The following is a 25,563-nucleotide window of genomic DNA, read 5'->3' on the forward strand; positions in this document are numbered from 1 at the left end:
TCGTTCTCCTCCTGCCCTCGCAGTGTCCCCAGTGTTAGCAACCTTTGCACCTGTCCTCCAAGTGACAGAACATCCCGCCTGAAAAACCCATCCCACACCTGAGAGCCGCTTCTGTCTCAGCTCAGCCAGAGAGGAGGAGGGTGTCCTGGCACCTTCCCCTGTCTGACCCCTGTCATCCCTCACCACCCACTCACCAGGTGGCGACCTGACAAACAAACAAACAAAGCCCTCGCTGCCCACTGCCCCGACCTGCAGCTGGACAGAGGGGGTCTGGATGTTTGCTGCAGCTCAAGGGGGAGAGACGAAGCCACTGGGCTCAATTCAGGGGAGCAGGGTTGGCAAGCAGGGGCCACCGATATCTTCCGGAGTGCCCTCAGTACTCCTAGGCAGACGCAACCAAGCCTCTCCCAACAGAGTTAGGGTGAGGCCCTCACCAGGGAAAGAAGTTATTTATTTATTTATTTTAGTGAGGAAGATCAGCCCTGAGTTAACATCCGATGCCAATCTTCCTCTTTTTGCCAAGGAAGATTGGCCCTCAGCTAACATTCGTGCCGATCTTCCTCTACTTTATATGGGACGCCGCCACAGCATCACTTGATGAGCGGTGCATCGGTGCGCGCTTGTGGTCCAAACCTGTGAACCCTTGGGCTGCCGCAGCAAAGCGCATGCACTTAACTGCTGTGCCACCGAGCCAGCCCCGGGAAAGAAGTTTTGCCCGCACCCGTACCCATCCCCCTTCACCCTCCAGTCTGGAGGAAGCACCCATCCTGCCTTTGGCTAAGCCCCTCCTGCTGCCCTGCTGCCCTGGCTGGGGAAGAGTAAGGTGTGAGAAGCAAGAGGACAAAGTGCCCAGCTCTTTGGAGGGCTCCGTGTGTGAGCACTCACATGTGCAAACACTGAGGGAGGCCCACCACGGAGCCTTTCTCAGAATTAATCCAAATGGCAAAGAAAAGGGTGGGTTGGGTTGGACAGAGTGACACCCCCGTGGCAGCTTGTCCTGGCCTCAGGGAACCCAGGGTCCTGGTTTCTGTGACAAGGGGCTTTGCTGTCCTTCTGCACGATGGTCAGATACATCCCCACCAACCCATCCCAGCCTGGAGGATCTCAGAGCCCTGCAACTGAGGCCTCGGCTGGAGCCAGCCCTCAGGAGCCCAGGAGGGGGTCTTGGCCCAGAAGAGGCCTGGGAGAGGCCCAGGCGGAGGAAGCATCCTCATAGATTACAGTGTAGTGGAGGAAGTTTATTTACGGATGTGGGGAGAACATGGCAAGGGCCTTCGGGCTGGCCAGCAAGGGGGCAATCAGTGGAGATTGAAAACAGATTCCCCAAGCCAGGTCCCAGGGAGGGCTCAGGAACCAGCGGTGGGGCGGGGGAGGCGGGGGGGCTGGTGAACCGAGAGGAGAGAAGGCATGGTGCCTGATTCCCAGGGTGGGAGCTGGCCAAGAATCCTCAAGTTAGAAGAAAACACGGAGAAATCTGAAGGTAGTGTGTGTATGTGTGACCTCAAGGGAGCCCCAAAGGCACAGTGGCAGTGGGGACTGCTCAGGCCTCATCCTCCAGCAAATTCCATCACTGCTTAGGGACTGGGCACCATTTCAGCTGTTCTCAGAGGCAGCTTGCCCAGGCCCAGCATGCTGGGCCACAGGCCCTCATCCTTGACTGCCCTCTGCTCCCAGGCCCGGCCGTCTCTTCCTCACTCAGGCTCCTTCAGCACCGCCACCAGCTCTTTCTGTTCTCTGTGGAGAGCCTGACAATGGGAGAGACCAGACAAATTAGGAGATGAGGAAATCCAAACTCTTTCCCTCTACTGTCCTTGACTCCAGGCCTGGGTTTCCCCCTAACGATACAGAAGAGGTCTAGCTCATGTCACAGGCTCAGCAGGGTGTGTGAGGACAAAGGCATGTTACGAAGTCTCCCCCACTCAGCAGGTGTTTATGGCAGGCTGGGTGCCATGGCCACCTAGGCTGGGCTTCCCCAGAGCAGAGCCCATCTTCAATAAGGACTCCCAAAGTGTGCCCCTGATCCTCTGACCCCACCAGAGATTTCTAGCAGAGAAACTTCCTTGAAATTAAGTGGACTTTCAGCTGGACTACAGACATGGAAATTGTGGTGAAAAAGAGCTCTTTAAAGCTCCCACACAAGGCTCAGCACTGAATACTCAACCTAGCTGACCCCCTTCAAACAATAGTTAGGATGTGTAGCTGCAATGGGTGAGGTGTGGCTATAAGAACAGGGGGCTTCATCCTCCTCTTAAAATAGAAGCACTGAACGTCAGGGCTGTGATGGCTGCCTCATGGTGATGGAGTGGCAATGGCAGAGCAGTATCTTGCCTGAGGACTCAGCAGGGTGGCCCCAAGAGTGCCCAAGACACAACTCTGAGCTGCCCCACAACACAGCACCAGGCTGAGGACCTTGGTCTCGACCACCTTGGTGCCTGCTGCTCAGTCCCCAGGGCCAGTCTGTTAGATGGGGAGGTTGGAGGGAGTGAGGACAAGAGGGAGGACCAGCCTTTCTCCTGCTGTTGGCTCTCCGAGGCTCGGGGCCTTGCTGAGGCCAGGACAGGGCCTTCAGGCTGCAGCTGACTGGTCTTGGGAGGAGAAGACCAGGGGGGCCAGGAGTCTGGATTTAGGGACCTATTCCCCTTGGGAACAGGAGGCTCTGCTCCAGGAAGGGAGCTGTCAAGTGGCTCTAAGTAAACATAAGTTGGACATCTGAATGATAGAGAGAATCCGACAGTGGTGCCACTGTCTACTAGAAACCCACTTTGGAACCGCATTTTGAACCAGTAAGAAAATCCATCTCATCATTTTGCAGCCACACCTGCTGTCTGTGTCATTCAGCCTGATCACCCTCTTCCCCCTTATTCACCAACTTGGCCCCAAATGACTTTGAGCCACTTTCAAAAACTAAGTTCACCCTCAAAGGACACACATTTGTTGCATGGAGGGTGTGTTTTAGATGTGCTGAAAGCTCTAGAAGTCATTCCAATGTACACGTTTTAAAGATACTGGGCAGTGGTCACATGGAGGAGAACCACCACAGCTACAGAGGGTTAACCCTGACTCTGACACAAGTCAAGGAGGAGGAGCTGTCCCCTTAGGCAAGTCACTTGCCCTCTCTAGGCCTGTTTTCTCCTCTGCCGCAGCAGGGGAACATGTACCTGAGGGCAGGGCCGGGACCCTCACCTGCCAGGCCTGCTGCCGGGCCTGGCCCTGCAGCTGCAGCTCCTCCAACAGCTTGCGCCCGGCCAGGACGGCATCTGCCAGCTGCCTGTTCTCGGCCTCCTGTCTCTGCACACGGCGCTGCAGGGCGTCCCGCTGCTGCAGGAAGTAGGGCATCATAGTGCTGCGCAGGTCTTTCTCCGGGATCCCGCTAGGGCGCCTGGAGGGCGGGAGGGGGTATGAGGTGGGGAGGGGGAGGGCATGTGGGGGGGGTGAGGGTTCTACTTCCAAACCCAATCAGTGAATTCCCACCTCCAGTCTCAAGCTAGGCTGGCTTTCAAGGCCTCTCCTGTGGTCTCTCTTGCCTCCCAAGACCCAGCCAGACGGCTCCTGCTCCTGATGGGAATGAAACCTGTCCATTCAGCTTCAGTGCCCAGGAATCCACCTCTCTCCCTTCTCACTCCGCCCATATCTTCACCTTCTCCACCATCCCTCCCATTCTCCTCCTCTCGTCCACATACACTCCCCCCATCTCTAACACTTCAGGGCTGAGGGCGACTTTTCAGCCCCTGCCTCTGTGCTTGTGACCATGTGCCCTGCTGGTGCATCCACTCCATCAGACTGTGAGCTGGAGAGGTCGGTCGGAGGAGGGTGGCAACAGGATGAGCCCTCCTGGATGGGGTGGCTGCCTGAGAACGGGCTCAGACCCAGAGAAGCCACAGGAAGTGTTGGCTAATGGGGGACGACAAGGAAAGATAGGGGTGGCAAGATTATGGGGGCTTCCGAATGCCCAGAGTGAGGAGATAGGTCAGTTCTGATGGGCAGTAGGGTGGAAGCCACTATAGGTTTTTTAAAGAATTCTTTTTCAGGGGCCAGCCCTGTAGCCTAGCAGTTAAGTGCATGCACTCCGCTACTGGCGGCCTAGGTTCGGATCCCGGGCGTGCACTGGCACACAGACGCCTTGCTTGTCCGGCCATGCTGAGGCAGCGTCCCACATACAGCAACTAGAAGGATGTGCAACTATGACATACAACTATCTACTGAAGCTTTGGAGAGAAAAGGGGAAAAAAGGAGGAGGATTGACAATAGATGTTAGCTCAGAGCCGGTCTTCCTCAGCAAAAAGAGGAGGATTGGCATGGATGTTAGCTCAGGGCTGATCTTCCTCACACACACACACAAAAAAGAATTCTTTTTCAGTTATAAGACTTAATTGTCTTAAGTATAAAGGTCACAAAGCATAAAAAAATTGGAAATCACAAAAAAGGTATTTACTCCCTCTGGCCTAGGATCCTATTCAGGTGAGGGAGGTGGTGGGAGGAGCTCAGGCCCACTCCCTGCCCTAGGGCCCCCTTCTCCCTCCTGCACAGGACATACCAGGCAGCAGGGCTGCCACTGAAATGCCTGCTCCAGGAGAGCAGGTCTCTGGTGTCTCGTTCACTGCTGAATCTCTGGCATCTAACACAGTACTGGGGGTAAAGTAGGTGCTCCCTAAATATTTGCTGAATGAACAAATGAATAAAAACCAGATGCCCAGGCCAGCCTAATCGACATAAGATTCCAAACCTCCCATTCTGCCTCCTCCCACTTCCTCTACCCTTTCTCTCACAGGCCAGATGGTCCTGAAATGAGCTCCTCAGGGAAGGTTTCCCTCAGTCCCCTTCAAACCCCTGGACAACACATACTTGCCCCAGGGTGCTCCTCCCCAGGAGGGGACTACTGTTTCACTGTTTTGGGTTACTGCTTGGTGTTTGTCCTCTCCACCTGTCCCTATCACAGGGTCCTCTCTCAGGGGCCGTGAGCCCAGTTTCATGCCTATGGGTCCATCTTTCCCCATGAGCCCTCCTGTGAGGGAGGGGGGCATCACCCTGCCCCCTTCTCACCAGGCCAGCTCCTTGCGGTCTTTGCCTTCTTCCACAATTGTATCCAAGGCATTCAAGACAGCTTCCAGGTTCCCCTCTGCTTTGATTTCAGAAATCTCCTCCTGCAGAGAAAGGAGGAAAGAGCTATAAGGATATCAGACAAGCCCATAGTGGATATATGCTAAACTGCTACCAGCACTTAGTAAGATTATGGCTAATTTATGTTCTGTGTCTTTATACAAATATTCCAACTTTCCTATAACACGTGATTTTTATTTTATTTTTTTATATGCCCCAGTAGATAGTTGTATGTCATAGTTGCACATCCTTCTAGTGGCTGTATGTGGGACGCGGCCTCAGCATGGCCAGAGAAGCGGTGCATTGGTGCACGCCCGGGATCCAAACCCAGGCTGCCAGTAGCGGAGCGCGCACACTTAACCGCTAAGCCACGGGGCCGGCCCCATGTGATTTTTATAATTAAAAAAAAAGTATAAAATGGAAAACACTTAAAAAGAGCCTGCGGCAAGACTCTCCTCCTGCCCATCATCTCTGAAAGCTGCAGCCCTAGCCGTTATCCCCACGCCCGGGGCACCCTTTGCTGATACTGCTCATACATTCTGATGCTTAGTGGGCCCATTCTGGAGTGTAACAGCATGGAAATAACACGCTCTAGAGAGATCGCAGGTGTTTAAAGACACAAACGGAATCCTGTCCTGTATGCCCTGTAGTAGGCAGTTCCATTGAATTCAACAGTGTGTTAAATGCCTCCCCTATGCCAGGCCCTGCACCAGGCACTGGAGACACGAAGACGAGGGAGACCCAGGCCTGCCCTCGCTGGTTCACAAGGTCTAGTGAGGGAGATGACATATGAACACAGAATTCTAACACAGGGCAATGAGAGAAGGGGCATTTAGGATACCCACATCATTTGAAGGGAAGGGATAATTGCCACTGCAGCCTGCTGGGCACAGAGGACAGTTTAGGGACTGAGGATAGAGAGGGGCGGAGGGTAGGGTCCCTGCCTTCAGGGGGCTGACAATCTGGAGGCAGGACCCAAGCCAGGACCTGCTGGGCTTCTTGCCACTCACGCGGATAGATGTCTGCAACTGAGTGATAAACTTGTCATAGATTCGCTGTGTCATCTCAGGCTGTAACTGGTAGAAGCGCTTGTAACAGTCAGTGAATCTCTGGTAGCTGGCGAGAAGGAGAGAAGGCAAAGGTGAGGAGGGTCAAACACGCGACCAGTCATCGGCTCATGCCTGGGCACCCCCACCTCTCATCACAGGGCTCCAAGCCTTGTCTGCTTCGTGGCCCTGGTTAAAGGCAGTGGATGCAAAATGTCCCATCTGCAGGTCCAGTTACTGAGGACGGCTCAACCCGACCAGTCCTCACCAGTCTCCCCAGTTCCTCTCAGCAGAGCCCCAGCTGAGTTCAGGTGTTTCCCCCTTAAAGGTGGGTCATGATGGTCCAGCCACAGTTCTTAAACTTTACCGAGCATCAGATCACAGGAGAGCATGTTAAAACTCAGATCGCAGGCACTGCCGCAGTTTCTAACAAGCTCCCAGTGATGCTGATGCTGCTGGTCTGGGCACCACACTTTGAGAACCGCTGGTCATTCCAGTGCCCTTGCAGGGCTGGATCAGGACAGGGCATGTGGCCTCTGGGAGAGGTTTCCTTACTCAACACAGGAAAGAACTGATGCCTTTTCTGTAGAACATGACTATATCCAAGTGATGCCTCCAGCTCCCGGGAACTGTGGGGGTCCTGGCCGGAGGGCAGAGTTTAAACCCTAAGGAGGCAGAGCAGAAACAGGGAAAGAACTGGGGCCTCTGAGGACATCGCCAGCTGCTGAAAATACCCACGTGGAGCCACCCTACCCGGGGGCTTCTTGTCAGTGAGGTAATGGATTTTTCTTATTGTTCAAGCCATTTAAAATCAGGTCTCTGTCACTGGCAGCTGAATACCTCACTGATACATCCCTTGTAGTTGGAAAGATCCAGGGGTACCCAGCACACTCCCAAAGCTTGTTCCTCTTGGACAAAGAAACTCAAATAAGTTAAATGAACTCTTTTGGCTGTTTCCTCTCCCGCCTCCTCGTTTTCTTGCCTGTCTCTCTGCCTAGTCTCTCGGGCCCTTCCCCTTCCACAAATATTCACTGAGTGCCTGCTTGTGCTGGTCGCCCACCAGGTACCGGATGTTCCAGGGGGAGTGAGACCAGCACACCCTCCTGGAGCTTCCAGTAGAGATGGCAGCAAACACAGATGCTCCCACGTGAATATGGTGATGACCATTTGGGGACAGTGCTTTGAAGGAAAGGGCAGACAGGGGTTATGAGCCTGAGAGAGTGCATCATGGGGATCATCTTTAAATGGGGTGGGGGAGGCCTCGCTGATGTTCAAGTGACCTGCCGAAAGTGTTTGAGCCAAGGAGAAGTCCTCAAACACACGTTTATGCTTCACTATGGGTCTGGATGCTCCCCAGCTGTGTGGGTCAGGCTAGTGGGCCACTGGACAGAGGATTAGGTACCTGGAACCCAATGCATAGCCCCCACCCCCACCCAGGGAATCCACACTGGGTCCTCCCTTTCTCATGGCTCTCTAGGCCTCCCCACCCAATTGCTACCCCCAAACAATATTTTTTGAAACAGGTGAAGAAAAGAGCAGTAATGTGCTGGAACCAGCTCACGGCAGCTTACATGGCACAACTGTTAAATATTCATGAAATCTGTGAGCCAGTTGTTAAACACAGCCATTACTGAAAATTATATAAACTTAAAATTAAATTATATTAAAAACAAAGGCACTAACTACTCAAAACATATGACTTCCTAATCATTCTACCACATTTTACTCTGATCCTGTTTATATCTATTGTCTCTATCCATGGAAGTATATATAAAGGTGTGCTGCTGCCCATCTTCTCTCAACTCTGTATTTAGTGACATTAGGTTGGTGAGCTTAGGAGTATTTACACCTTGGAAACTGGCAAACACTGTAAGCCAGGGCTTTATTTTTGGAGAGCCATTGTAAGCATCTACCAGCACACCTCTGGGTAAGAGTGACAGTCTCTCGCCATTGTACACATTTGATTGCAGTACCCCTTGGAGGCTAAACCTAGGTACCAGAAGGACAATACAAAGAACAGATGATGGGTGTCCTTTCAACCCTCAGCAGAGCCCCAGACATCTCGTTGCTTTGCTGCTGGCCCCACCAGCCATGCAATCTATGGCTACATGGAGGGATGTGGAGGGACACATGACGCCTGACCAAGTGGGGCTGGAATTGAAACCCAGTAATTGTGGCTTAAAATGGGTTTGGCTCGGACACGGGAGATCCTGTTCCTCCTCTCAGGCCACTCGACAGGCGGAGGGTCTGAGCTGGCGCATCTCCCCTCAGTTCAGGCAGCTGGCAGTGGAGAGGGCCCAGGGCAGGGGTGAGGCAGATTCTGCCCACCAGCACTGCTCATGAATTCTTCTGATGTCCCCGTTGGGGTTTGAGAATTCAATGAAAGTGAAGGACCGCAGAAATATGCACATTCATACAAATACACAAGATGGGGAAAATATGCTGCAAGGACAAGGGAAGGCAGCCAGCCTGGAGGGCAATGTCAGTGAGGGCAGGAGGAAAGTGATTCCTTGCTTTTTTTGCCCCCCCAGTTTTATTGAGATATAATTGACATACAGCACTATATAAGTTCAAGGTGTACAGCATAATGATTTGACTTACATATATTGTGAAGTGATTACCACAATAACTTAACATCCATCATCTCATACAGATATAAAAAAAGGAAAAAAAATCTTTCCTTGTGATGAGAACTCTTAGGATCTACTCTCTTAACAGCTTTCAAATGTACCATATAGCAGTGTTACCTATAGTCATCATGCTGTACATTACATCCCTAGTACTTATCTTATAACTGGAAGTTTGTATCTTTTGACCACCTTTCTCCTGTTCGCCTTCCCCACAGCCCCCGGTAATTCCCTTCTTGAAAGCCAGTGCAGACTTGGGAATGGTTTGAATTTCCTGAAAAAATACACTCAGGGAGAAGCAGGAAAAGTGATGCTTTTTAGAAAACATTCATGGCGATTTCCGCCGCCCACCCCCAACTGTCAAATTGTATCTTCTCATGTAAACTAATATCCTCGTGGATAGGGATGCCGCCTGCAATGTCGCTAGGATCTCCAGGGAGCTCAGCACACAAGATGAGATGCACAGCAGCACACAAGACATGCTGCAGACCAGGCGAGTGGGGCGGAGTTGAGGCCTGGGCTGCCTGGCCCCAGGTCTGCCCCACTCCCAGCCACCTCCCTCACCCTGGACCCCAGGGTACCAGGACCTGGGCTACCTCGGCAGAGGAGTCCTCCCCGAAAAGCACCCCCAACGGCCTGTCTGCCAAGCGCCCATTTGCCCTCTGCTAGAATAGTCTCCTGGCCTTGGCCTTCCAAGGGTACACAAGGGGCCACCCAGCTATGTGCTGGGTAAGTGTGCTGGCTCTGAGGACAGCCTGCCTATCCTTTTGCCTCAGTTCAAATCCTACTGGTACCACTCATCAACTGAATGATCTTGGACAACTTCTTTGCCTTTATAAGCCTCAGTTTCCTCCTCTGTCAAATGGGGATAATAACTGTATCTATAACTCACAAAATTACTGTTAGGATGAAATGAGGTTACACATATGAAGTATTTGGTACAGTGGCTAGACACATATGAAGTATTTGGTACGGTGGCTAGCACACTGAACTGCTCCCTGTTAGCTACAATTATTATTACTATTCTCAGAAGAACAGTCCTCACCACCCCCTCAAAGTGTAGAACACAGTCAGTAACTTGGCTTCCCAGAGTTGAGAACTCTCCTCCCCCGCAGAAGGCGAGTGCTTAGTAAATGCATCTTGGTTGCAACTGCATGTGCAGAAACCAACCCAGCTGCAGGAGGAACCTTCTCCTCTGCAGCCCCACCACAGAGAAAAGACTAACCTGTGGCCTCCCAAAGAGGGCTACATTTATCATCAAAGAAAGCAAATTTTACAAACTGCATTTACTGAGTTTCAAAACAGAAATGACTATATTAACTGATTTTAACCTGTTTTTTCTCTTAAACACTTATTATGCAGTATCTGAGACACCTTCACTGTTTTTGAATGCACTGAAAAAGCATTTCATTTACTGCACTAGAAACTCACTGTAGGACCGGCCCCGTGGCTTAGCGGTTAAGTGCTCGTGCTCCGCTGCTGGCGGCCCAGGTTCGGATCCCGGGCGCGCACCAACACACCACTTCTCCGGCTATGCTGAGGCCGCGTCCCACATACAGCAACTAGAAGGATGTGCAGCTGTGACATACAACTATCTACTGGGGCTTTGGGGGGAAAAAAATAAATAAATAAAATCTTTAAAAAAAAAAAAAAAGAAACTCACTGTAAATTGAATTATGACATGTTTAACTTAAAAAAAAATTAACTTCAAAATATTTAAGCCCAGAGTCAATCTCTGGTGGTTTGTCAATCTGTGGGTCTATATACACAGATAAGTTGTGCAGGAATGGAAAGATGAGAGACACAGACAAGCAGACATGCGCTAGTGTACTAGCGCTAAGGGGGCCCTGGCTTGCCTTCCTCCTCCATGGTGACGCGCTTGATGCCTATTTCACATAGTGTCCACCAGAGGGCGGGCGGGGACTGGTGCTTCGGTCCCAATAGAGGCATGGAGGGCAGAGAAGATTGAGACCAAGACCAATAGAAGCTGGAGATCACCGAGACAGAAATACATGCTCCCCACCCCCCACCCACCACCTATACAGCCGCCCCACTTCATTAAGAAATGTTTCTCTGTTTGGTCTTTTTCCCTCTCCCTTTTCTCAGTCCTATATACACTGGGCAGCCTCAGCACTGAGAAAGGGAGAGGGGAAGAAAACCAAACGGAAATGTTCCTTGATGAAAAGAAGAGGTCAGTGATTTATGATGAAGACTGTATTAAAAAGTTATCTTAGGGGCCGGCCCGGTGGTGTAGCAGTTAAGTGCGCGTGCTCCATTCCACTTGGCGGCCCGAGGGTTCGTAGGTTTGGATCCCCTGTGCGCACTGACCGCTGATTGTCAGGCCATGCTGTGGCGGCATCCCATATAACGCAGAGGAAGATGGGCATGGATGTTAGCCCAGGGCCAATCTTCCTCAGCACAAAAAAAAAAAAAAGAGGAGGACTGGCATCAGATGTTAGCTCAGGGCTGATCTTCCTCACAAAAAAAACAGTTATCTTTTAAAAATTATTCTTAATTATGTCTTTAGGTTATTAGGTCTCTTGGGCTAATTTAACCTTTCATTGCTTGGATTCTCTGGAAACTGTTAGAAACTTAATAGTAAGAATCTGAAATTGGGATACTTTTTCTGAAAAAGAAAGAAGGAAAAAAAACTTCTGATTTAATAAAGATTAGCATGAAGATAAAAAACACCATCAGGATAACTGTAGTCATGTATTCATTTGACAAACACTAAGCACTAACCATGTGCCATGCTGAACTCAGTGGTACAAACCCAAAGCTGAGAAAGTACAATCCCTGCCCTCAAAGTAGGTACAGTTTAGAAGGAAAGACAGATCAATCCCCAGGAAAATGGGGATGGATTAGCCTAGGGTGGGGGGCCCCACGGGGGGCTCAGGGAAGACTCCCTGGAGGAAGCAACGTCTAAGACCTAAGAGAGAAGCAGGAGTCGGCCAGAGGACAGAAGGCCCAGGCGGGGCAGCTGAAGAGTGGTGTGCGTGTGTGTGCCTACGTGGGAAGATATAACAGGAAATATTTACTGAGTACTGACTATAAGCAGGCACTGTTTTAAGCACTCTCCATGGAGTAGCTCATTTTATCCTCACAATAACTCTATGAGGTAAGGTCTAGTATCATCATCCCCATTTTTCAGAGGAGGAAGCTGAGGCAGAGAACAGTTTGCCCAAGGTCACATAGCTGCGACATGGTGGAGCCATCTGGCTTTGGATCTGGTGCCTGTGGCCTGCACAACACACAGCCTGCAGGCTGGCGGGGCAGGCAGGGAGGGGCCAGACACATAGGGTCTGGACTGTATCACCACACGAGGAGCTAGAAAAGGGTTTTAAACAGGGATGGGACATGATCAGATTTGCACTTCAGAAAGCTCCCTCAGGCTGCTGTGTGAGGGCGGACTCAGGAGGCACAGCTGAAAGGATGGCAGACTCGAGCAAGGCAGACACGATGGGGACAGAGGGAGGTGGATGGTCTGGAAACATATGAAGAAGAGAGAATCAGCATGATGGGGCTGAAGCCTCACACCACAGTCGGATGAGTCATCCCCACACTTCAGAAACAAACCACTACAGTAGCACGCATCAGCTGCACATTCAAAGAGGGTGAGATATTTCCGAGGCATTTATTTACAGAATATTTTATATATTAAACCACTCTTTGTCCTGTGAAGAACTGTTTCCTATGAACACCAAAGGTCTTTGCCACTAGTTTAAAACTACCAGTTCATATACAAACGCAACTAGTTCTCTCTCCTTGGTTGCTGTGAGATGTAGACTTCAAGTCAATTTATACAAATCATAACTCTGCACAGCATGTCTCAGGCTGGAAGACTGGACCAGGACGGGCATTGGACCCAGGCAGGCATCTAAGAACTTAAAAACTGTCAATCAGCTCTCACCCTCTCAGCCCCCTTGGACTGACACCACCTGTGACACAGCTGCTGGGGTGCCATGGGTACCTTTGGCAGACCCAGCTTTCCTCTGAACAGTGCTAACTGGGCTTCAGTCAGGATCCCACCAACACTACTAACCAACTGCCTCTCTTGGCGGGTCCTGATTTGTTACAAAACACAGAAAGGGGAGAGCCTCATCTGCTTGCTTTAGCCAAACCACAGAATGGTTGTTTCTCAGAAGGTCCAGGAGGCTGTGAGGACAGAAAAGAACCCTTCATTTTCAGAGGACAAGGCAGAGGTCGCAAATGGAAGCTCCAACAGGGCCATGTTTCTATGTTCCGAAGCCTGAGAGAGGACAGACTCGGGCATCTTTGCCTCAGCCAATCCAATGAAAGACAGCTAACTGAAGACAGTAGGGTGTGGGTCCATGGGGTCTGATAGCTCAGCGAGGCCGATCATCTTCCAGTTACTCTGGGGTGCGTCACATAATTTGCCCCCCTAATCGAGCAAATATTTACATGGAAAATACTCTGAGTTGTGGGGAAAACCCATCTGGGGTTTAAAACATCCCTTTGGATAACTGACATGTGAATAAACTAGCTTTTACTCTGTAGAGACTCCTGTCCCTGGTATAAGTACTTGGTCTTTGGGATTGAGAACTTTTAACCTAATGACTTGGGAAAGGGTCAAGTATTTGCATACATCTTAAAAGTCTGGATGACATTTACTGAGCCCTTTCTACGTGGAAACTAGCTGTAAGTTCCTATTTAACCAATCGAGGGGAAAGATGTTTAGCAAGGAGAAGCAGTATGTGGAAAGAGCAGGTGGCAAGGATGGGGGGACAGTGGCAGCACTCAATGAAGAAGAGCTATGTGCATTTGTGTGTTTGTACCTACATGCCAGTGTGCATGTGTTGTACACCTACGGCCCTGACCACAGCTGGAGAGACAGGGAGGGGCCGAGGAGTGAATGGCCTTGTATGCTGAGCTAAGGAGCTTACATTTGATTCTGGAAGCACTTGAACCAACTAAACATTTTAAGCAGGAGAAGGACACGCTCGTATCTGAGCTGTGGACTGGAGGGAGGGGGCAAGACTCGAGGGCTAGTTTGGCACAACAATCCAGTGAGAGATGGTGAGGGCCTGAACTAAAGCACTGGCACAAGGATGGAAAGGAGGAGATTGAGGAGGGAGGCTGGAACCAACGGGGATTGGTGGGTAACTGGAAGCGAGAGGGAAGGAGGGGTCAGTGAGGACTCCCAAATCTCTGGCCTAGAGAACGGTTAGTCAGTGGTATCTTCAACCAACTTAGGGACCACAGAGGGAGGAGAAATCCTGTTTCTGCCATGCTGAGCTTGATGGTTCTGTGGGACACCAAGTAGAGATTTCTAATAGACTGTTGGAGATAGAGGTCTGAAGCTCAGGAGAGAGATATGGCTTGGGAATCCTCCTCATTTATTCCAAAACTATTTATTGAGTGTCTGCCATGTGCCAGGCACTGTGATAAGCAATGAGTAGAGAGTGGTGAACAAGACAGACAAGATCCTATCCTCAAGGACCTTATGTTTTATGTTGGGAAGATAGACCATGAACAAGTAAACAGGCAGACAATAGAACTGTATACTGTGATAAGTGCTATGAAGGAATAAAATAAGGTGTTATGATAAAGAATAACCAGGAGAGGCCGGCCCTGTGGCTTGGTGGTTAAGTGCGCGCGCTGCAATGCTGGTGGCCCGGGTTCGGATCCCGGGTGCGCATCGAGGCACCACTTCTCCGTCCATCCTGAGGCCGAGTCCCACATACAGCAACTAGAAGGATGTGCAGCTGTGACATACAACTATCTGCTGGGGCTTTGGGGGGAAAAATTAAATAAATAAAATCTTTAAAAAAAAAAAAAAAAAAAGAATAACCAGGAGAGAAAGGTGGCATTAGAGAAAGTCAGGGAAGGCACGGAGGGAAACCATTCCTGGTGGAGCAAACATCAAGTGCAAATGCTCTGAGGCAGGAAAGCCCTTGACATTCTAGGAAATGAGGTCAGTATGACTGAGTATGGTTGGAGGCGGGCACAGGAGGTAGGCAGGGGCTACAGCCTGCGGGGCGTTGGAGGCCACGGAAAAAGACAATGGACAGCCGATGAAGGGCTTTCAGCAGCAGCAAGATATCAAATGGGATGTGATCATTCACTGGGGAGGTGAAGTAAGGAAGGGCAATGTTCACACATTTAAGGGACAAGCGGAGGAAGAGGAGCCCAAAAGGAGCAGCTAGTGACGTAAAGGGGCAAAGAATGGTGTTGGAAGCCGAGGAGAAATTTCAAGGACACAGAAGTGGTTAATAGTGTCAAATGCTACAAGGAGAGCAGGCAGGTTCAAGATGAAAAAATATCCACAGTATTTAGCAACAAAGAGTTATTAATGACCTTAAAAGGAATAGTTTTAAGGGAATGGTGGCAAACTGCTCTAAGCTGAGGAAGAAAACTAGAGCCTGGGAATGTAGAAACCTGAAGCCACAGCCTTGGATGTAAAGGAAAGGAAATTGATGGGGAGGTAGCTAGGAGGATGCAGGATTGGCTATCTCTCAGCCAAATTTACACATGTAGAAACTCCTGCCTAGTGGCCTCAATTTTCTCTATGAACCAGGTGTTGGGGTCATTTTCACTGAGAAGGTACAGGCAGCAGGGAAGGGGCCTGAGAGACATGATGAAGATTTAAGATAGCTGGTGTGGAGAAGAGAAAGAGAACTGGCTGGGGGCATGAGGATCATGGGCTCACTGAGGGCTCAGCTGAAGTCCAAGACCATGACTTTGTGAAGGCACCATTTTCCACCACAGGTGAGACTCTACAGTGCTGCTCAGCAGGCTGAATGTAGAGGCAGAGGTGTGCAGACAGAATACTGAACTTGGGTTTTTGCCAGTCTGTTGGTTGGAAGGGTGAGGGAGCAAAGGAGATGAGAAACAGAAGAGTGGCTGCCTTGCATCTCCAACTAAACCTGTCCAAACAGATGTCTTGATTTCCAAACCCAGACCTGTTCCTCTCCCCCAACTCTCAGTGGGGAGTGTTTCTCCCCCATCTAAGTAGATGGCACCACCCTCCACCCAACCACCATCATGAAGAGTCAGCATCCTCCTGGAGTTCCCCTTTCTCTCATCTTCCCCTCCAATCCATTCTACCTCCAATCAGCTCACTTCTGCGCATGTCTCTCATCTGCACCACGTCTCTTACCTGGACCACTGCAGCTCCTACCATGCAGTTAGCACCCCAGGCACAGGGCTTTGGGTTGACAAGATTTTCAGGCACAGAAAATACTTTAGACTTAAAAAAAAATGGAATGGCTTCAAAAATAAAATCTCAAAATTGAACTAATAATTGTTATCTTAAATGAAATGCAATATTATGTCAACTAGTCAACTGCAACTTTAATATAATTAGATAAAAATTATATTTAATGTGGGATGTGGATGCTTTCCCCCTCATAACCTAATTTTTAAATATACCATTATAATGTGATCATTTTTCCATGAGTCAATATTATTCAAAATGGAATTTTAAATATCTGCATAGTATTTTATTAGATATTGTTATTATACTTATGTAACCATCATTCTTCAAATGTTGGACATTTTAAGTGGTTTTCAATTATTTCCCACTGAACATTGTGCTATGATGAATATCTTTTGTACATAAACTTTTTAAACTTTTTATTTTTAAATAATTATAGATTTATATGAAGTTGCAAAGATGTTAACACCTTATACACCTAGAGTACAATATCAAAACCAAGAAGTTGACATTGGTACAATCCACAGAGCTCATTCAGATTTCAACAGTTATACATAACATTGATTTGTGTGTGTGTGTATCTTTGTAATTTTATCACATATGTAACCTTGCATAACCACCATCTCAGTCAAGATACTGGATGCTTTTTAAATACATTCAACATGATGTGGGCCGAGGTCTCAAAAAAATCAGAGTCTAGAGCCTAGAAAGATCTTGAGACAGTCCTGCCAACAATCTATTCACTGCACAGCAGCCAGAGTGCCTTTTAAAGATCAGTCACTGTATTCAGAGCATTATAAATAAATAAAAATTTTTAAGCCAGAAGATAGCCATCTCCCAAAAATGCAAAAAAGAGGATCAGTCATGACTTAAAACACATCAATGGCTTTCCATTTCTCTCAGAATAATAAACTCCCTTGTACCTAATAAAAATAATAATCCCTACATATAAAATGCAACAAAGATAGACTATGGGGAGAAATAGATATAAACAACTGTGATTAGAGATTTTAAAAAAGAAATGGATGGCTCAATCAAGAAGATTTTTAAAATAAGCATATAAAATATTTTAATAATAAAATTTAAAAGCTCAAAGTAGTAAATAAGTATAGAATTTTACACCCAAAAAACAGAAACTGCACGTTCTTTTTGAGTACACATGGAACATTCACAAAATTGCTTGTGTACTTGGCCACATAGTGTCAAAGAGTCAAAAATTCCAAAAAAACCAGCGTCATACAGACTGTGTTATCTGACCATAATGCAATAAATTAGAAATCACACAAAACGATAACAAAAAAAAATTATATGTCTGGAAACCAAATAACATACTACTAAATAATCATTGGGTTAAAGAGGAACTCATACAGAAAATTACAAAGTAAATAAATTAAATGACTATGTCCACATGTAAAAGAATAAAGTTGGACCCCTTTCTCATTCCGTACACACAAAAATTAACTCAAAATGGATTAAAGACCTAAATGTAAGAGCTAAAACTATAAAACTCATAGAAGAAAACAAAGTGTAAATCTTCATGACCTTGAATTAGACAATGGTTTCTTAGATATGATACTAAAAGCACAAGCAACCAAAGAAAAAATTCTTTGAAATTTTTTAGCTAAATAAATATTAATAAATAATCTAAATTGGACTTCTTAAAATTAGAACTCTTACAAGTTAACAATAAAAAGACAAATAACCCAATTACAAAATGAGCAAAGTATTTGAATAGACATTTCTCCAGAGAAGATATACAGTTGGTCAATAAGCACATGAAACATGCTCAGCATCATTAGTCATTAGGAAAATGCAAATCCAAGCCACCACGAGATACCACTTCACACCCATTAGGATGGCTATAATCAAAAAGACAGACAATAACGTGTTGGTGAGGATGTAAAGAAATCATAACTGCTGGTAGGAACGTAAAACGGTACAGCTGCTTTGGAAAAGAGTGTGGTAATTCTTCAACAAGTTAAACATAGAGTTACTATATGAACCAGCACTTGCACTCTTAGGTATATCCCCAAGAGAACTGAAAACACTTGTTCACAGATATTCATAGCAGCATTACTCATAATAGACAAAACAGTGAAAAGCACCCCAAATGTCCATCAACTGATGAATGGATAAACAAATGTAGTACATCCATACAATGGAATATTATTCAGTCATAAAAAGGAGTTATAAGCTACAACCTGGATGAACCCTGAAATCATTATGCTAAGTCTAAGAAGCCAGACACATAAGGCCACATATGGTATGGTTCCATTTATGTGAAACGTCTAGAATAGCCAAATCCATAGAAACAGAAAGTAGATTAGTGGTTACTAGGAGCTGGGAGGTGGGGGTGAGGAATGGGTAGTGACTGCTAATGAATACAGGTTTCTTTCTGGGGTGATGAGAATGTTCTGGAATTAGATAGTGGTGATGGTTGCACAACTTTGTGATTATACTAATTGTACATTTTAATGTGTGAATTTTATGGTATATGAATTATATCTCAATTAAAAAACTTAAATGCCTATGAAAATATTAGATATCAGAATTTGTAGAAACCAGCAAAAGCAGTAACTATATGAAAATTTATAGTTTTAAACACATTTTTCAGAAAACAAAAAAAGATTGAAAAAGAAAAGTTAAATGTTCAACTCAAGAATTTGGGAAGAGACTAATAAACCATCCCTAAAGAAATAAAAAGCAAAGAACTAATAAAGATAAGGATAGATTCTAAAGATATGGAGACCAATAATAACCTCAAAACACAGAAATTAAAAACAAAAAGCTGATTCTTTAAAAAGATTAATAAGATGGAGGGAACTCTGGCTACATAAAATCCAAAAAAGAAACAAAATATAATGGAAAAAGGGGAAATTAAAATAATAACTTAAAATATTTTGAACAGTTATAAGTTAATAAAATATAACAGATAAAAAAGACAAATTTCTGAGGGGGAAACCTGTAAAATGGCAAATCTGTCACAAGAAGAAATAAAATCTGAAGAGAATGGTAGCCATTAAAGAAATAGCTATATAGCAAAAAAACCACAAGAAACACTATGGAGACACTTTGAGGACAAGACAAAGATGCCTACTAGCATCACTGCTGTTTAACATAATAGTCGCAGTTCCTCAACAACCCCCAAAAGTTCTAGGCCTAAATAAGCTCTTCCAAACTTTTAAGGAACAGATAATCCCAATTTTATATAAATTGTTCCAGAAGAAGGAGTACTCTCCAACTCTTCTACATGGTTAATATATCCTTGATTCTTTTAGCAGATGACAGCGAAAGAAAACAAAATCATAGGTCCATTTCCCTTATGAGCATATGAACACAGATCTAACTAATCTAACTGTATTTTAAAAATGCATCATAATCAAGTAGATTTATTCTAAGAATGCAAAAATAGTTTAACTTCCATAAAATCTACCAATGTAGATTATCAACATTAATGAACTAAAGAAAAACTACAAAATCATCTTTATAGGAGAAGAAAACATTTGATCAAGTTCAACACCTAATTATGATCTCTTAAAAGACTCTCCGAAAACTAGAAAGAGACAGGGACTTTCTTAATTTGCCAAAAATATGTACCAAAAACCTAGAGTAAACATTATGGAGAGCTTTAGATTAGGAAAAAGACAAAGATGATTATAGCACTCTTACTGTCTAATACTAGAAGTCCTATAACAATATGGATGAATCTCACAAAGGCAAAAGGAAGGCAGAGGAAAAGAAGCCAGACATAAAAGATAACACACTAGTATAACATTCCATTTAATAAAGTTAAAAAAAACAAGCGAAACTAATGTATGGTAACAGAAGTCAGGAAAGTGGTTTCCCTTTCAGTTTAAGGTAAAGATGGGAAGGGAGCTTAGGGACACCTCCTGGGGTTCTGTTTCTTTTTTTTTTATTTTATAATTTTATTTATTTATTTATTCCCCACCCCCCCCAAAAGCCCCAGTAGATAGTTGTATGTCATAGCTGCACATCCTTCTAGTTGCTGTATGTGGGATGCGGCCTCAGCATGGCCGGAGAAGCGGTGCGTTGGTGTGCGCCCGGGATCCGAACTAGGGCCTCCAGTAGCAGAGCGCGAGCACTTACCCGCTAAGCCACGGGGCCAGCCCAAGGAGGGGGTTCTGTTTCTTGATCTGGGTGCTCGTTACATGGGTGTGCTCATTTTGTAAAATGTTACCAAGCTGAACACATGATTTGTGCACTTTGAGGGAAGTTATACTTTAATAAGAGTGGACAAGATTGCTAGATACAAAATTATCTTACAAAAATCAATAATTTCTCTAAGCCATCAGTAGTAACTAATTTTATTTTTTTTATTTATTTATTTTTTTAAAGATTTTATTTATTTTATTTTTTCCCCCCAAAGCCCCAGTGGATAGTTGTATGTCGTAGCTGCACATCCTTCTAGTTGCTGTATGTGGGACTCGGCCTCAGGATGAACGGAGAAGCGGTGCCTCGATGCGCACCCGGGATCCGAACCCGGGCCACCAGCATCGCAGCGCGCGCACTTAACCACCAAGCCACAGGGCCGGCCCTAGTAGTAACTAATTTTAAATGAAAATGGAAAATAAGAGAATACTCACAATAGTAACAAAACTATAAAGTATTAGGCAGTAACCTAATAAAGAATGCATTAGTCCTTTAAAGACCCCTAAAACTCTACTAAAAGACATAAAAGACAATCTGACTAAATGGATTGATTATATCATGCCTGTGGCTGGATGAAGGCATTGTGGAGACAGTACATTGTAGAGATAGCCAGTTCTCCCCAAATTAATCTATAAATTCAGTAAAATCCCAAGCAAAATTGTGGCTGAATGTTTTGAGAAACCAGAAAAACTCATTCTACAGTTCACAAGGCAAAATCAAGGTCCTCAAATAGCTGGGCCAATTTTAAAAAGAGAAAAGAGGGGAACTCGCCATACTGGACTTAAGGTTTCCTACAAGGCCTGGTATTAGGAACCTCTATGCACTGGCACGACAGGCAAATAGATCAGTGGGGCAGAAGAAAGACCCAGCGACACAGTAGGCACAGAGATCTGCCACATGATAAAGAGGGCTCCATAAAGCAACGGGGACGAATAAACTATTTAGTTGACGATGATTGGGAAAACTAGAAAAATAAGACTGGGGCCGGCCCCGTGGCTTGGTGGTTGAGTGCGCGCGCTGTGATGCTGGTGGCCCGGGTTCGGATCCCGGGTGTGCATCGAGGCACCACTTCTCCGTTCATCCTGAGGCTGAGTCCCACATACAGCAGCTAGAAGGATGTGCAGCTACGACACACAACTATCCACTGGGGCTTTGGGGGGAAAAATAAAATAAATAAAATCTTTAAAAAAAAAAAAAAAAAAGAAAAATAAGACTGGCTGAGACCACCACCTTACACCTTAATCCAGACAGATTAAAGTAGAAAGTAAAATGATAAAATAGCTAACAGAAGAAACCTCTAGACATTATCTTTATGACCTAGGTGTGAGTATAGCCTCTATAAACAAGACTCCAAAAGCACAAACCTTATATAAGGTGAAAAAAATGAAGTAATTACATGAAAATTAAGGGTCTTAAAAAATAAATTGATTAGGCAATACCTAACAATTTACAGTCATGCGTCAACGGGGATACATTCTGAGAAATGCGTCGTTAGGCGATTTTGCCATTGTGTGAACATCATAGGGTGTACTTACACAAATCTAGGTGGTACAGCCTACCACACACCTAGGCTATATGGTGCTAACCTTATGGGACCACCGTCATGTATGCAGTCTGTCATTATGTGGAGCATGACTGTATTATGACTGTTTGAGGGATGCTGAGTTAGTCCAGAGGCTGAGAAAAGGAGAGTCAGGAGGATCCACACAGCTTGTGAGGGGATCCCCTGGGAGGACTGCATTTCTCTTTCTGCTTCATCCTCCTGGGGTAAAGGATAAACAATTAAAATATATGTTTTTTTTTTTTTTTAAAGGGTCTTCAGGCACAGATGGTTCTTTTTTTTATATAATTTTATTTATTTATTTATTTTTCCCCCAAAGCCCCAGTAGATAGTTGTATGTCATAGTTGCACACCCTTCTAGTTGCTGTACGTGGGAGGCGGCCTCAGCATGGCCGGAGAAGTGGTGTGTCAGTGCCCGCCTGGGATCCGAACCCCGGCTGCCAGCAGCGGAGCGCGCGCACTTAACCGCTAAGCCACGGGGCCGGCCCATGTGTTATTTTTTAATTAAAGATTTCTGTTCCTCAAAGGACATTACAGACCAAGTTAACACCTAATAGACAGAGAAAGATATTTCCTTCTTCAGTCTAAAACTGACAAGGGATTGATTTCTAGACTATACCAGGAACTCCAGGAAATCAACAGGATAAAAACCCCAATTTAAAAAAAATGGGTCTAGGGCCAGGCCCGTGGCTTAGCGGTTAAGTGTGAGCGCTCCGCTACCGGCCTCCTGGGGTTCGGATCCCAGGCGCGCACTGAGGCACTGCTTCTCCGGCCATGCTGAGGCCGCCTCCCACGTACAGCAACTAGAAGGGTGTGCAACTATGACATACAACTATCTACTGGGGCTTTGGGGGAAAAAAAGGGAGGAGGACTGGCAATAGATGTTAGCTCAGAGCCGGTCTTCCTAAGAGGAAGGATTAGCATGGATGTTAGCTCAGGGCTGATCTTCCTCAAAAAAAAAAAAAACAATGGGTCTGAAAATAAAAAGCTGGAGGAAATGAGTAGACAGTTTGCAGAAGAGGAAGCCAAATGACTAATAAGTATAAGAGGAAATGCCCAAACCTATGAGGACTCGGAGACATGCAAACTAAAACAATAATGAGATACCCCTTGCACACCTTCAGGATGGCAAATATTAGAATGGTAGATACCCAGTTATGGTGAGGATGTAAGAGACAGGAACAGCTTTTCTGGAAAGCAATCTGACAAAACATAGGTAGGTGTAAACCCTGGATTCAGTGATCCCTCTCCGTTAGATACCTCAGAAAAATTCTAGTACTAGTCCATGAGGGGATATACAAGGATATTCACTCTGCCATGATTTGTGGACGAGGGAGCTGGAGGCAACCAGGTGTCCATGACAGGGAATGGGTAAGTGCTGGATGCATATCATGGAAGGAGAAGCAGCACTGAGAAGCTCTGAACCATATGCACTTTCAGTACATGGTTAGATCTTTAAAAAAAAAAAAAAATGGTGTGTGAAAAAAGTGAAATGAGTGAAAAGAGACATATGTAGCACAATTATTCATATAAACTTAAAACATACACAGACAAAACAACATATTTCACAAAGATATAAACATATTCAAATGTCACTGCACTCACACTAACCCAGACTCTTCTCCCCATTGCTCTCCATTCCTTTCCCCTTATTTATTTTTCTTTATGGCACTATAACGTCTACTCCATGACAGCAGAGACCTTTCTGTCTTGATCACTGCTGTATCTCCAGCTCCTAGAACAGAGCCTGGGACACTGTAGATGCTCAATAAATATTTGTATATGAAATAGGAATAAATGGAGGACATATAGCCAACAGAAAGCAGGGCTTATGGGGAGGGGAGAGGAGGGCAAGATTGAGTAGGGACGGGGCTGGCCCAGTGGCATAGCGGTTAAGTTCGTGCGTTCCGCTTCAGTGGCCCAGGGTTCACTGGTTCGGATCCTGGGCGCAGACTTACTGCTCATCAAGCCAGGCTGAGGCAGCCTCCCACAAAGAGGAACTAAAAAGACCTACGACTAGGATATACAACTATGTACTGGGGCTTTGGGGAGAAAAAAGAAAAAAAAAGAGGAAGACTGGCAACAGATGTTAGCTCAGGGCCACTCTCTAAAAAAAAAAAAAGAATGAGTAGCGAAAAGTTAATAAATCAAAGGAGGGACCTTGCCTGGACATATAATATGGTGTGTCATAAATGGTCCACAAAAATAATTACAAGTTATTTTATCAAGTTCATTACTATGGAAACTGGGTCCTGCATATGGCTGTCACCTGCCTGTCCAGCCTCCTCTGATTTTACTCTCCCTCTGATCACTATGTTGTAGCCAAGAAGGCCTCTGCCAGTCCCTAGAACACTCTCACCATCTCAGAGCCTTTGCATAAGCTGTCCCCTTTACCTATAAGCTTTCTCTCTAGTTCTTCAGAGTCAGTTCCTTCTCATTCTTCAAGTTTCAGCTCAATGTCATTTCCTCAGAGTGGGCTCCCCTAACTCCTATCCAGCATTTTCCTTTCCCCCAAGTTGCTCTCTGTCACATGACCTGTTCATGATCTTAGCAAGCTCTACGAATATTTTGTTTACTGCGTGTTTCTACCCATTGCATGTAAGCTCCAAGACAGGGGCCTTGTCTGCTTTATGGTATCCTCAGTGCCTGGCACAGAGTGGGCACTCAAATATTTGCTGAGTGAATCAACGAGTGAAGAGATGGATCATAAGGTCTATGCAGAAAAGGTAAAGTACTAAACCAGGAAGGAAGGAGATTGGGAGAAGATCCCAGTCTCGATGAGGTCAAAGAACAGGGGTAGTGAGGATAGAGAGGGCTGGATGGGGAACCGGCTGAGCTCAAACCCCTTGAAGTTCTGATAACAGTGTTTCAGTATTAATGTGCTGGGGTGGTAGGCTCATGGGCAAAACTCTTCCTTGAAATCATCCAATATTGTTACAATATTGTTCATATAAAATAAAAATCAAGATAGGAAGTGTTTCTTTCTGTGATAGAACATTTAGTCCTCACAACTCCGTGAAGGTATTATTATGCCCATAGTAATAACTAAAATTCTAATGCTTTCTATGTGGCAGGCACTGTTCTAAGCGCCTTACGTGTATGTACTCATTTAATTCTCAAAACGATCCTTTGAGAAAGGTACTATCATCACCATTTTATTGATGAGGGACCGAGGCACAGAGCGGTTAAGGCTGGCTCACATCACGCTGGGCCATGATTCGAACCCTGATCAATTACAAAGCCTGTATCTTTCCTCTCGACCACCCGAAGTTCTAGTCAAAACGAGGCTGACAGGAAGTGGTAGCAGTTGTCCAGGTCGGCTACACGTTACCTGTGTTGGTAAACACCACGTGATGCCCCGAGGCTCAAGAATCGACTGTTGTTTGATTCAAGACTGCCAGTCAATAACCCTGGAACCCCGAGACCCACGTGACTGGGCTGTCTGCCGTCCTGCTCTCGCGGGATTTAGTTTGGGGGGACAAACCCTCTCTTTGCCTCTCGCCCGCCTCACCTACTGTGAGGTTTGCCCTCAGCCTCGCTTCCTCCACCTTACCTCCCAGCTGCGATCAGCTTCTGGAGAAAAGTGTCCACCATCGTGTCGAGGAGCTTCACCCTCGAAATGGTAGTGCCGGGAGGCAGAGGTTCCGGGGACAACCCCTCAGGCCCTCTTTCCTCACAGCCGCTGCCTGCATTAACGCCGCTCGCTTCAGCCATGTTGAAGTGGAACCGCCAAATCTAACTGGCCCGGCCGCCCCGCCCACCGAGGCCCACGATTGGCCAGTCCCAGCACTGGGCGCCTCCGATTGGAAGCAGCGGAATGTCTATCACCGAGCCGCCGACGGGGGAAGGGAAACTGCTGGAGGCAGAGGGTTATGCCAAGAGAAA

The 25,563-nt window shown here is 46.3% G+C and overlaps 1 protein-coding gene across 3 annotated transcripts; it reads right to left on the reverse strand.

The window, feature by feature from the left end:
• Positions 1-1,217: 1,217 nt before the first annotated feature.
• Positions 1,218-25,559, reverse strand: PMF1 (polyamine modulated factor 1). Of its 3 annotated transcripts, none has more exons than XM_087441869.1 (5): positions 25,232-25,559; positions 6,108-6,213; positions 5,041-5,141; positions 3,184-3,318; positions 1,218-1,745 (listed from the first exon to the last, which is right to left on the reverse strand). In XM_087441869.1, the coding sequence occupies exons 1-5, from the start codon at positions 25,390-25,392 to the stop codon at positions 1,706-1,708; spliced, it is 543 nt and encodes a 180-aa protein (XP_087297995.1). In that variant the 5' UTR covers positions 25,393-25,559; the 3' UTR covers positions 1,218-1,705. The 3 variants fall into 3 exon arrangements, with proteins under 3 accessions (XP_087297995.1, XP_087297982.1, XP_004436264.1); XM_087441856.1 differs by having other exon boundaries at positions 3,159-3,379; positions 25,232-25,419; XM_004436207.3 differs by having other exon boundaries at positions 3,184-3,379; positions 25,232-25,414.
• Between the last annotated feature and the right edge of the window lie 4 nt (positions 25,560-25,563).

This window comes from Ceratotherium simum, chromosome 2 (assembly GCF_057802395.1).
Source record: "Ceratotherium simum simum isolate JZ-2026a chromosome 2, ASM5780239v1, whole genome shotgun sequence".
Lineage (NCBI taxonomy): Eukaryota > Metazoa > Chordata > Mammalia > Perissodactyla > Rhinocerotidae > Ceratotherium > Ceratotherium simum.

Excerpts from the sequence above, each read along its gene's own strand:
- PMF1 (XM_087441856.1), bottom strand. The coding sequence starts at position 25,392 with ATGGCTGAAGCGAGCGGCGTTAATGCAGGCAGCGGCTGTGAGGAAAGA. Across the intron at positions 3,380-5,040 it reads GACCGCAAGGAGCTGGCCTG|GCGCCCTAGCGGGATCCCGG; the intron begins GTGAGAAGGGGG and ends CCCGCCCTCCAG. Across the intron at positions 1,746-3,158 it reads GGTCCCGGCCCTGCCCTCAG|GCTCTCCACAGAGAACAGAA; the intron begins GTACATGTTCCC and ends TCCCATTGTCAG.